This window comes from Prosopis cineraria, unplaced genomic scaffold (assembly GCF_029017545.1).
Source record: "Prosopis cineraria cultivar Desert tree isolate PC_DT_omini unplaced genomic scaffold, ASM2901754v1 PC3, whole genome shotgun sequence".
NCBI lineage: Eukaryota > Viridiplantae > Streptophyta > Magnoliopsida > Fabales > Fabaceae > Prosopis > Prosopis cineraria.
The window spans coordinates 14,704,958-14,716,624 of NW_026555334.1; the positions used below are offsets into that span (position 1 = coordinate 14,704,958).

The following is an 11,667-nucleotide window of genomic DNA, read 5'->3' on the forward strand; positions in this document are numbered from 1 at the left end:
TGAATCAATGAAAAATACTATTCTGAAAATAATTAACGTTATTAAAAATTAATTATTCTTTCATGTCTACTTTTATTTCATAAAATGATTTAATTACAAATAAATGTGAAAATTTTATTTATTTTTTTACCAGAAAAATTCTATTAATTTATTTTTTTTAACCTTGAACATATTATTAAATTTCAAGTACTTGTTATGGATATATTTAAAAAATATTAATTATTTCTAAAAAAAATCAAAATGATTTATATTTTTAAATATTTTAAAAATGTTTTATAATTTTAAAAGAAGGGAAGGGTGCAATTTATAAGTAGAAATTAATACATCATGAGCCCGTTTGTTTAAAATTAAGAAGTAAGTGATTTTTATATAGTTTAGAGATTTTTTTAAAAAATAAATTTATTTTATAGAGATTTTTAAAAAAATCAAAAAGTTTGGTTAAAATCATAAAAAAAAAAAACAGTTTTTATGAGATTCATCCACCCATACTTATGAAAATATGTATTTTATTTATTCTTTGTAAGTATCTCTTAAACAAATATTTTTAAATGCATTTTATTTTTTTTATTATTTTATTTTGCTTTAATTCTTTCACCTCTCTCAAAACTTCTCATCCTTTTTCGGTGTCATTCCCTCATTTTGATATTTAAAAAACTATAGAAAAAATAGTCACATGTCAAAGACCAAAAAAAGAAAGAAAAAGAAAGAAAAAAACTTCTAAACATATAACTCCAAGGCTTCTAGAAAATTTGGGAAACTTCTTAAATACACACAAGTATATAATAAATGAGAAATAGGGTGATTGATGAGATGGTGCAAGAGAAAAGAGAAACATAGAGGAGGAAGAGGGAGGATATCGAAAAATTTTGTTACCTTATGTAAAAATAACCCTGTTTGCACTTTCTCCTCTCACTTCTATTGCACATTTTATTTAAGAAATTACTCTAATTAGCTTTTTCAAATAATCAAATACTTGCTTTTTATTTTAATTCTGATTATTTTTAAAATTTTAAATAAACACATAAAAATTTGGTGAAAGTAATTATTAAAAAAAAAAAAAAGAAACTAAAAGACGACCCTACATCATACTTAAATTTTATGAGTAGGAATTATATTTGATCTTTGGAGCTTCCTTACAGTCGGTCGCTGGATGAAATTGGAGATCAAGTTGAAGTAATTGGCCTTTGGATAATTTTTGTCAACACTTTTCAATGCAAGATTGTCTTCACTGGCAATTCATCCAAGGGGGTTGAGTTTTCTGATGGCGTACGCAATTCTCCATTTTCCCCACGTTTGTATCCGCGAATGAGAACGTGAGAGAAGCTCTGAAGACTGAGGTCTGAGCGTGGTGAGAGTGGAATGGGTTCGAACAAGACAGATCCGAGAATCTCTCACAGAATACAAGCTTTACTTCAGCATTTTCGAACCTCCGAACCTACCGGCCTCAACAATTCTTCGTCAAATCAATTCAGACCTACCAAGACAGCTTCCGTCTTGATCTGCCTTTTTGAAGGGGACGATGGGAATCTGCGAGTATTTCTCACTTTGAGGGCTTCTTCTTTGTCAACCCACTCAGGTATTGTCTTCCCCGCCGTCTTCTGCAATTCTGACAATCCAGAAATTTTGGGGGGTTTTCTCTCCTACGTGTTACCCAAGAGAAGGGCTTTGTGTGTGTGGTTGCAACTCGCAGGTGAGGTTGCGCTGCCCGGTGGGAAGAGAGAAGAAGGCGATGCTAACGATGTAGAAACGGCGTTGAGGGAGGCTAAGGAGGAGATTGGTTTGGACCCTTCTCTTGTTACTGTTATCACTTCTCTTGAGCCATTTAGCACGAAGGTACAAAACATGATTCCCCCCCCCCCCTTTTCTCTAATCGTATTTCGTTGTGTTAGAGTCGTTTTATTGATTATTCATAAACCTTTCTACAGTTTTTATTTTTAGAGAAATGTTGACGATGATTTTAATAGAAAAATGAATCTCATGGGAATATGTGCATTCTGTTGTTACTGTTACGAGTGCATGCATAAAAATCATTTCTGATCAGAATGCTGGATTCGTTGTTAATGAAGTGAATATATGAAAATTTGATGGAATAAGACATACTTTGTCAGGAATGTCCAATAAAATTCAACTAGTATAGTTTGGGTCGTAATGTTAATTTAGTTCTTCGAGCAATTTCTCAGTATTAGCAGCTTTGTCTGAGTTCTACCTGCACTCTGTCTAAACAACTCTGAGATCTAATTAGAAACTTGTCTAGTTTTAACTTATACATCAGAAAACAAAAATCAACAGAACCAAAAAAGAGACAGCATGCGACTTTAGCTCCAATATCAATGCTTTACTATAGCATATACTGTGTCAGAAATCCACAATTGACAAAAGGGAGGATAGGTGTGCTGCCAAGCTTTCAGTTCTGTTGTGCTCATTGTTTTAGCCAATTCACTGCCCACTGACCTGCTTCTAAAGTTCTGACCTTGATAGGAGATTTTGAAGAATAAAGTTTCTCCAAACAGTCAGAAGCAATTTAGTTTGCCAAAATAAATAAGTAAATAAATGGAGGTGAAGGAATTCATATTTGAACATCTTTTTCTCAGTGGGATTCCTTTCCTTCTCTTATCCTCCTAACTCCCAGGCGTATCTGGCTGTTTCAGCTCTTTCACTTATGGGGGCATAAGCCTAGGAGGTTTATGACTCTCAAGGTATTCTAAATACATTCATACTGTAATTCTAATTCGGCCTGCGAATCTTCTGCAACAAACTAATTTAAAGCCATGCATTAGTATCTTTCCTGACATATTGGTTTTTCCAAGTGCAGTATGGCATGACAATAACTCCTGTGATTGGCATACTGTCAAACAAGGATGCATTTACTCCCGTGCTAAATCCAAATGAAGTTGAAGAATTATTTGATGTTCCATTGGAGATGTTCCTCAAGGTTTTACTCTACTTCCAATTTTCTCCTACAATTTTGTGCGCCTTGACATGATGATTGAACTCCGATAAACCCTATGACATCATGGTGTGGGTATGCAGGATGAGAATAGGAGAGCTGTGGAAAAAGAATGGATGGGAAAGAAGCATCTAGTACATTTCTTTGATTATGAAGGTGATAATAAGAAATATGTGATCTGGGCTGTAACTGCGGCGATGTTAATCAGGGCAGCTTCACTTATATACCAGCGGCCACCAGCATTTTTGGAGTTGAGGCCTGGCATATGGGGAGGACTTACTGAAAATGACATGTTAATATTACAGCGTAGTTCTAAACAGTGATATATTCAATTTTTCGCTCCTAAGTTCGTAATTTTATGATGCTTTTCTTTGCAGGCCGGCCACGAGTCTGTTAGTGAGAAATAAAAGTTCAGTTTCAGACCTCTAGATTCTAGAGCTGCTTAAAGAACATGCTCATTCTGTATGTTTTATAACGTCTCATGTATACATGGTTTATAGAAACTTACCACGGAAATAGTTCACATTTCATTTTTTTTTCTTTATATTGATTCAATAACGTAATGGCTAGAACATGGAATCACTAGTCTTTTAAATAGTTCTAAGCACCAAGCATCTTGAACTGTGGAATAATCAGAGCCACCATACAATGCTAGCAATGGTTTTTGACACCGATTACTTTACATGAAATGTCAAAAAAAAAAAAAAGTGAATGGATGTGCTTGACATGAGAGAAAAGTAAGGGGAAGAAAAAGTGAAAATGAAAAGTGAACAGAAGAAAAAGTGAAAAAAAAATAAAAACATTTCCTTAAAAGACATTTCCTTACGTTTAGCTAAAAAGAGAAAAATGAGAAGATGAGAAAAATGAAAAGAAAATAATACATAAAATTTAAATATTTTTACCTTTAATTTTTTTATTCAAATATGGGAAAGTTAAAAAAAAAAAACTTAATTTTGAAATTTACCAAAGAAGCTTTGCATTTTTTGTTTTTTATCTTCATTTTCATTCTAATTTTCTGCTAACTTTAGAATAAAATAAAGAAAAATATAATTTTAAGTTTTTGCACTTTGCTATAAATTTCTGCAATTTTTTTTAGAATATGAAAAAATATATATATAAACTTACAGCAAATATCAAACAAAAAACAGGAACCTAACGTTATATTTTCCCATAAAATAATTTGAAATTACATTTTTATTCAATTAGTAATCTATTATAAAAATTATATAAATATGTTAAAATATTAAGTTGTATTATATATAAATATTTTTTTACAAATAATAAGATTACCATTATCTATTTGAAATTAACAATTTTTCCTTCATACCATTTTCTCTTGCTCAGCTAAGCATAGGAAAAGAAACTTGCATTCCTCCACTTTTCTCTATTTCCTCTCCTCTTTATTTTCCTCTGTAAGCCAAGTGCTGCAGTAATGCGTATGTTTAAATATAAACATGAATGCATGATAAGAAACCAAAAAATAAAAGGATTCAGTTTCTTTTTTATTCAAAAAAAGGATTCAGTTATCTTTTTATACTATTTTTCAAATTTACGATGGAATAATCAGTTTCATTAGACCAAGTGTACATGATTTCATCTTGCTATGCCTATAGTGCGGTGAAAATCCCAACATAAAGGGTGAAGGAGAGGCTAAAGAAATAGTAATATGCTCATTAATCTCACGGCTAATGGACCATGTTAATATCACAGCAGCATCAGCTAAATACCTCATAAAACTTCTCAATTACAAGTGAACCTGAGTCTATAGACTCCAAGGGGTCCTTCCTCAGGCGGTGTCTCAAGCAGTTAGGGATCACTGTGGCAATATCCTCTGCACTCACCTTGTCCCTTCCCTTAAGAGCAGCCAGAGCCTTTGCAGCTCTATTTGTCACTATGTCTCCTCTCAATCCATCCACATTCAACTCTGCACAAACCCTGGAGATCTTCACCTTGAGATCCTGATCAATCTGAACTGAAGAAAGGTCACTTCTGGCTGAAGCAATCTGTTCCTGAAGCTTTTCCTGCTCTGCTTTGTAAGAATCTCGAAACTCTTTTGGATTCTTGTCAAACCTTGCTCTCTCCTCCACAATTTTCACCCTTAGCTCAGCATCCCTTACGGTCCCTACTTGAGCATGCATGCCGAATCTATCAAGAAGCTGTGGCCTGAGCTCCCCTTCTTCTGGGTTGCCTGAGCCGATTAAGATGAACCGAGCTGGATGGGAGATCGAAATACCCTCCCTCTCCACTGTGTTCCAGCCAGAGGCAGCAGAATCCAGTAAAACATCTACCAAATGATCATCCAACAGATTAACTTCATCCACATAGAGGATTCCCCTGTTGGCTTTGGCTAGTAGACCAGGCTCAAATGCCTTGACACCCTCCGTGAGGGCTTTTTCAATGTCAATTGTCCCACAGACTCTATCTTCTGTAGCTCCCAGTGGCAAATCAACCATGTTGATTTTAGTCAACACAACCTCAAGTTTCTCTCCCTTTGTAATGCGTTCTCTCACTTCCACGCCCATGGATTCTGGATCTTCTGGGTCTGAGTTATATGGGTCCCCGTAAACAACCTTAATTTGAGGAAGCAAGTCAACTAATGACCTAACAGTTGTTGATTTCCCTGTCCCTCTGTCCCCCATGATCATTACCCCTCCAATCTTGGGATCAATCACGTTAAGTAGAAGGCACAACTTCATCTCATCTTGTCCTACTATAGCTGAAAATGGGTACACTGGCCTCTGGCTATTTTCAGAATCAGTTTTCTGGCCCTGTAAATGATAAGTTTACGGACTTAACATTTTATACATGAACATTAAAAAGGGGGAAAAGCAGAGGTCAGAATCTTATCCTTATTATCATTCTACACTACACATGACCTCAAACAAGATATCTGCAAACCAAATAGCTGATGGATACGTGAAGGCAAAAAAACATCTCTATACACTTCGAATCAAGTTTTCAATGTTTTCTTTTGATAAAATTCGTTATGAATAGACCAGAAGAATTGAAGTATTTACAGTAAACATCTAAACTGCAGGCAGTGATGTCCCACCCAATTATAATCCAAACCCATTATTTTGGACTGATTTCCTTACACCAATGAACAATGCTCTACCAAATAACGACAAATACATAAGTGCGGTAAGTAAACTCAATTCAAAAATGAAAATCTGAAATCCTTTGACTACCTGCTCTATAGAGTTTACTTCAGTGGCTACGCTGGCCACTGAGAAGCGAGACTTCCCCTCTATACCCCGAATTCCAATTCCTCCGCAGAACTTGCGCCCATAGCTTTGAGCTGAAGTACAACAAACAATCAACACTGTCAACAATAATGCACTTTCACCTCCAATGACAGACTCCTAAAAGTAAGAATGTTGATAAAGAGGAAAAATTGGTGAAGGGATGAACCTGTAGCTAAAGAGAGAGAATGGAGGGAAATTCTGGAAGAAGGAGAGGAGAGGGATCGAGAAGGGAAGGTCGCAATTGAAGAAGTGCCCAGAGTGGACGCCATGTCGAGAAAGATTGAGGATGCAATGGCTGTTGTACAAGAAGCGTTTAGGGTTTGATTACAAACAGTCACAGCTGTCAGCTACGGCTTGGACTCCCAGCCCCTCTATTGGTCCAGCAGGATGCGGATAAGAAGATAGATTTTTCCCATCTCTCTGTCGGCCTCTCTCTTGTATACAGATTAACTTCAATTAATTTGTCTTCGCAGAATGCATGGATAACTCTATTTGAATTCTTTAAATTTTAAAAGTTTTTTTTTATTTCTTACTTCTTATTTAATTTTTTAAATTTTGATGTTTATAAAATTATAATGATAATAGTTGTTGAAATTAAGTTTTGTAATTCTTGGTTAAGTATTATATGAAGTTGTTATTGTTATTAATTTGCAATTGAGGTGCTGCAATTTTAAATTTGGGCTGTTTAAATTTAATTTTATTCAACCATTGTTGCATTTAATTTCTTTTCGCCACTTGTGAGGTTGTGAGCCACAGTTATGCATTAATCATACTATAGATTAGCTAATCATTTTTCTTAATCCATTTGGGGTCTCATTTGGTTAAGGTAAGGCTAGGAATAAACAATTAACAATATAATTAATTAGTTATCTTGAAAGCATAGTTAATTATAAATGTTAATTTAGAGTCCTAGTTACTCTAAAAAACCTTAGAGTGTTAATTTCTAATGGTTACTAGGATGTATTTAAAACTAATTGGAGTTAAGAGAAATTAATTAGATAGAGCAAGGATAAGAGAGGAAATTCATGTGCCTAAAAAGAGCATAACATTGCATTTTAATCATAAACTAATCCATTTTCCAATTCTGCCCAATTCTCAAAAATTACCAAAAAAATTAGTTTACATCTAATTCTTATTAAATTTCTAATCAATCAAGCCCAATTAAATTGTTATTATTCTTGATAGATTTAAACTACTTATAATTTAATTTTTAATTAACTCTGTAAGAGCATCAACCTAGGCTAAGCCTTAAGGGTGTTTCTTAGTTTGATTTGGGTGTTAAGCGACTAGTGGACATCATCTGTCTATGCCCTACTATAATAATGCCCTTATTACCTTAATACTTGGCCAAAACCTTTATAGTAATCATGGGGCTAATCCAAATAGATTACCAAAACTCATTTTAAAACTCATTAACTATTGTTTAAATTCATTTAACTATAAAATAAAGAAGGACTACTCAAATAATGCCAAGTGTCCAACTATTATCAAATCATTTAAGCCTCAAACAAAAAAAAAAGTGGAATTTCAAGTCTTCTTTAAATAAAATGACGTAGCACTAGGTAATTCTACATAGATTAGAGTTTAAACAATGTATGAAAGTATGTGATACCTTTTCAAAGTTAAAATGTAATATCTCAATTTAAATTTTAACAGTTAATTTGAGTTAATGAAAATTTTAAAAAATATTTAAAGGTAAGTAAATTAGTTGGAGAAGATTATTATATTTAATTTGGGAATAGTTCTAAATTAAGATTTTTAGAAATTATTATTATTATTATTAGAAAAAAATATAAAAGGGAGAGATTGATAAATAAATAAATAAAAAAGAAAGAGGGTGGTGGAAGAAATGAAAATATATTTTCTCTACGTGTAAGTGTATTGATATATATATGAAAAAAAAAAGAAAAAAGGAGCCATGGAGGGATAGGTATTATTATATGTAGGCATTTATAATAATGAAAGTGAAAAAAGGCTATGGGATCCACATTTTTTTTCTTAATATCTCCCGCCCCTCTTATCTTTTCTCATTTCCTTCACCTGGCCGTTCCCTTTTTCGGGTGCGCGAGTAGAGAAGGAGAGAATGTGAGCCGTCGGCGAGAAGGGATTTGAGCTTTAAAGGTAAATATTTTTAATAGAATATTAAGGGTGTAATTTTAAATTTTTTAAGATTATATAAGTATTTTAAAATTTTTTTATACATCTATTTCTTTTGTTTTTAATTTTGTGGTGGTAAAAAATTTAAAGTTTAAAAGAGGGACAACTTTATAATAAATAAATGTGATGGTTGAAGTTAATAGTAGTATAATAAATGTTTTAGAGTATAAATTTGTTGATGAGATTTGAATTTGAGATTTATGAGTTAAACTCTATACTTTTATGGGTGGATTTTTGTTAAGTCTAAAAATATATGTTAATTTATTAATGTTTAGATAATTATTTGGGATGAAAAATAAATTATTATGGCTATAGAATGATGATATTAGGCTTGAGACTCAATTTATAATTTTTAGATATTTTTAGGTACGAATTTATGACATAAAAAGGAAAATTTTGATTATAAAAATGGGTTTTGAGGTTGATTTTAGCTTATTAGTGTTTATTGATAACTAAAAGAAGAGTTAAAAATTTTACTTGATGGTACTAACTCTATATTCTCTAATTTTATTATTAGAGTTATTTTATTAGTTTCAATAATTGAAACTAATATTTATATATAATATATTATTTATATATTGTGTTGTTGGTGAAAATTATGGTGGAAGAGAAATTGTAAGAAATAATTTATTGAAAAAGCCACGAGGTAATTATGCTTTTAATTTGTTATTAGTATTATTTCATGTTAATTGTGTGATTATTGAGAAAATTATAAATTATTATTAAAAAATCATTTTGTTATGTTTATGGAAAAATGGTGAAATTGTGAATATGTAGTTTAAAATATTTTTGCCAAGTGGGATGTCATGTTGTAATATTATTGAAAATGAGAAAAATTATGAAGATTGTAATATTGTATAATTGTACGGTTATAAATTTATTTGATTATTGTGGAAGGTGTTGGAAGACTTGTTGTTTTTGTTATATTTATGTGTCATGTAGTACACCTCTATTAGAGACCCAATAGGTAGCTTGTAAGGGCTCGGGGTAATCTATCTTTGGCTAAATAATTTAACAACAAGTGAGGGCTATGGCTTGAGGTTAATTGAGGAAAGATAAGGATGATTGTTGTTCATACATTACAATATTTCTTGTATTTTTGATAGAATTATATGATTTTTGTTTCCCATTTAGCAAGCACACATTAACTGTTCATATATGCTATCATAAATTGGTATTGGTTACTGAGACTTTTGAGTCTCATTATGTGGTTAACAATTTTTAAGAGAGGAATCATGTGTGGCGTGTGGAGGAATCCCTGAGACTTAATGGCATATATTCCACTATTTCTTTTGGGTATTTTGATTTATGATTTTTAATATGTTATATTACTAATATTAGGGCTTTTTATACATTAATAATTATATGAATGTAATGTTGTAATCATGCCCTTCAAACTATTTCGGCCTTTAGTACACTTTAGATGAGTGTAACTTGATATCTAGTTTATTTTGAATGGTTTGAAATGGCATGATTATTGGCCTATATAATGGACTTGTTTTGAAAACTAATTAAGTTATCTATTTTGGTTGTGAGTTTATGGTTTGCACTTGTTGAAAGTATAAGGTTGAAAAGATGTGATTTTAGCATAATGGCATGTGGGAAATAAAATTTTATCTAAGATATTATATTGTACAAGCTTAAATTAATTATTAAATATTTTTTATGTTGAATTTATTGATATAAAATGTGTTGGGTGGCTGTAATCCAACTATGATTGTAGATGTATATTAGTTGTATAAAATTATTTTGTGTTGTTTGAAAAGATTGATAAGTGGTTGTAAGATTTTAAAATGCATAACTATGTTTATTTTTTTTATTTTATCATGTTCATCATTTTCTCAATTCTAAAAGAGATCTTTTGGGCCTTTTACATTTATTTTATTTTTAATTACTTGGGATCTCAAATTTTAAAAATAACAATTTAAAAAGTTTAAATTCTATTTTCTATGATGGTATTTATTTATCTACCTTAATCTTTTTTACTATGGTAGTATTTTAAATTACAAAAATGATTTCAAATAAAAATGTAAGATCAATTGACTTCTGTTGACCATGGTAGATACTTTTTTACAAAGGTTGAGTTAAATTGTTTTAGGAAAAATTTTAGGGTGTGACATAAAACCTTTGAAAAACATTTGGAAATTACCAAGACAGCAAAATAGAGGATGTGTTGTGACTTGTAATCCATATGCTGTGGCCTATCCTCTCTATGTAATGCATCGTGGCATATTGAATAGATTTGACAGCAACTCCACTATCATTTGATGGCACGAGGCTGAACTTTTGGTATGCCCTATTTCTCATCCAATGTTCAATTGAGGAGATCTAAATGTCATCAGAAATCTATTTTAAAGTACAATGTCACTAGTTTCATTTCAAAATTATCACTCAATTAAAAGTTGGATGTCTATTTGCAAACTAGTATATTTTCATGCTGACAATTTAATCCTTGTGTCCAAACTCCAAACCATGTGCCATAAATACAACCCAAGAGCTAGACCACATATAATGAACTCAAGACTAACTATGCACATACCACATCAATCAAATAACTCATGTAACTCATTTTCAACCCTTAACTCTTTGGCATAAAAAATAATAGGGGAGGTCTTTTGCATTTCAATTCTCAAAAATAATCAATCATATGCTTCATACAATTATTCACATCACTTTCACACTTATTCCAACATTTTGGCCCTGACTAAATAAATCAATCATACCACAAACAACCTAGAGTTCAAAATACAATTGTTCAGCCTAACAATTAATAATGCAAGTATATGTATAACCAAAATGCAATTTCCTAGTTGGCAATAATCAAGTTTAATTACACATATTTAAAATGAAAGACTAGAGGCCTACAGCTGACAGTCAACAACTGTTGTCCTATGCCTCTAGTTCTTTTCCCTTCCTTATCTTGTCCTAAGATAGGGCCTATAAAATGTTAAGGAGATGAATGAGTGTAACCACTTAGTAACTAAGGTATATCTATTTTATGCAAATGCATATATGTTGATATTAAAAACATATGAAAGGTGAGCAACTAAACATACAAACAATTAAATCACATACAATTTATTCCACAAATAACACAAGCTGTCATAGGTAATCAAATATTCCTATAACCTTCATTGTCACAAATAACAACCATATGACATTTTCTATATTATGCACAATCTAGTCATACCACAAACTTATCAACCATATGACATAAATAATCTTATGCATGATCAACACTTTTCTTATATCCTCTTTATACCTTCGACTATAATTATAGGTTAAGAAATTAAATAAGGCTTTGTCCATATCAATGGA

At 31.7% G+C, this 11,667-nt stretch overlaps 2 protein-coding genes across 7 annotated transcripts; one reads left to right on the forward strand and one right to left on the reverse strand.

The window, feature by feature from the left end:
* The first annotated feature begins 1,110 nt into the window (after window positions 1-1,110).
* Window positions 1,111-3,463, forward strand: LOC129306023 (nudix hydrolase 15, mitochondrial-like). Of its 4 annotated transcripts, XM_054946322.1 has the most exons (5): window positions 1,114-1,576; window positions 1,691-1,833; window positions 2,649-2,696; window positions 2,813-2,932; window positions 3,031-3,463. In XM_054946322.1, exons 1-5 carry the CDS (start codon window positions 1,360-1,362, stop codon window positions 3,268-3,270), a joined length of 768 nt encoding a protein of 255 aa, XP_054802297.1. In that variant the 5' UTR covers window positions 1,114-1,359; the 3' UTR covers window positions 3,271-3,463. The 4 variants fall into 4 exon arrangements, with proteins under 4 accessions (XP_054802294.1, XP_054802297.1, XP_054802296.1 ...); XM_054946319.1 differs by having other exon boundaries at window positions 1,111-1,833; XM_054946323.1 differs by lacking the exon at window positions 2,649-2,696 and having other exon boundaries at window positions 1,118-1,576.
* Window positions 3,464-3,535: 72 nt separating this feature from the next.
* On the reverse strand, window positions 3,536-6,565 carry LOC129306022 (magnesium-chelatase subunit ChlI, chloroplastic). 3 transcript variants are annotated; one of them, XR_008592102.1, is made up of 5 exons: window positions 6,359-6,565; window positions 6,136-6,245; window positions 4,675-5,715; window positions 4,275-4,371; window positions 3,536-3,624 (listed from the first exon to the last, which is right to left on the reverse strand). XR_008592102.1 is itself a non-coding variant. In XM_054946317.1 (4 exons), exons 1-4 carry the CDS (start codon window positions 6,459-6,461, stop codon window positions 4,348-4,350), a joined length of 1,278 nt encoding a protein of 425 aa, XP_054802292.1. In that variant the 5' UTR covers window positions 6,462-6,565; the 3' UTR covers window positions 3,536-4,347. The 3 variants fall into 3 exon arrangements, 2 of the variants coding, with proteins under 2 accessions (XP_054802292.1, XP_054802293.1); XM_054946317.1 differs by having other exon boundaries at window positions 3,536-4,371; XM_054946318.1 differs by lacking the exons at window positions 3,536-3,624; window positions 4,275-4,371 and having other exon boundaries at window positions 4,599-5,715; window positions 6,359-6,564.
* Between the last annotated feature and the right edge of the window lie 5,102 nt (window positions 6,566-11,667).

Coding starts and splice junctions, on each gene's coding strand:
- LOC129306023 (XM_054946319.1), top strand. CDS start 1,360: ATGGGTTCGAACAAGACAGATCCGAGAATCTCTCACAGAATACAAGCT. Junction 1,834..2,648: donor TTGAGCCATTTAGCACGAAG/GTACAAAACATG, acceptor TGGCTGTTTCAG/CTCTTTCACTTATGGGGGCA. Junction 2,933..3,030: donor CATTGGAGATGTTCCTCAAG/GTTTTACTCTAC, acceptor GTGGGTATGCAG/GATGAGAATAGGAGAGCTGT.
- LOC129306022 (XM_054946317.1), bottom strand. CDS start 6,461: ATGGCGTCCACTCTGGGCACTTCTTCAATTGCGACCTTCCCTTCTCGA. Junction 6,246..6,358: donor TTCTCTCTCTTTAGCTACAG/GTTCATCCCTTC, acceptor GTTGTACTTCAG/CTCAAAGCTATGGGCGCAAG. Junction 4,372..4,674: donor TAATTGAGAAGTTTTATGAG/GTATTTAGCTGA, acceptor GCATTACTGCAG/CACTTGGCTTACAGAGGAAA.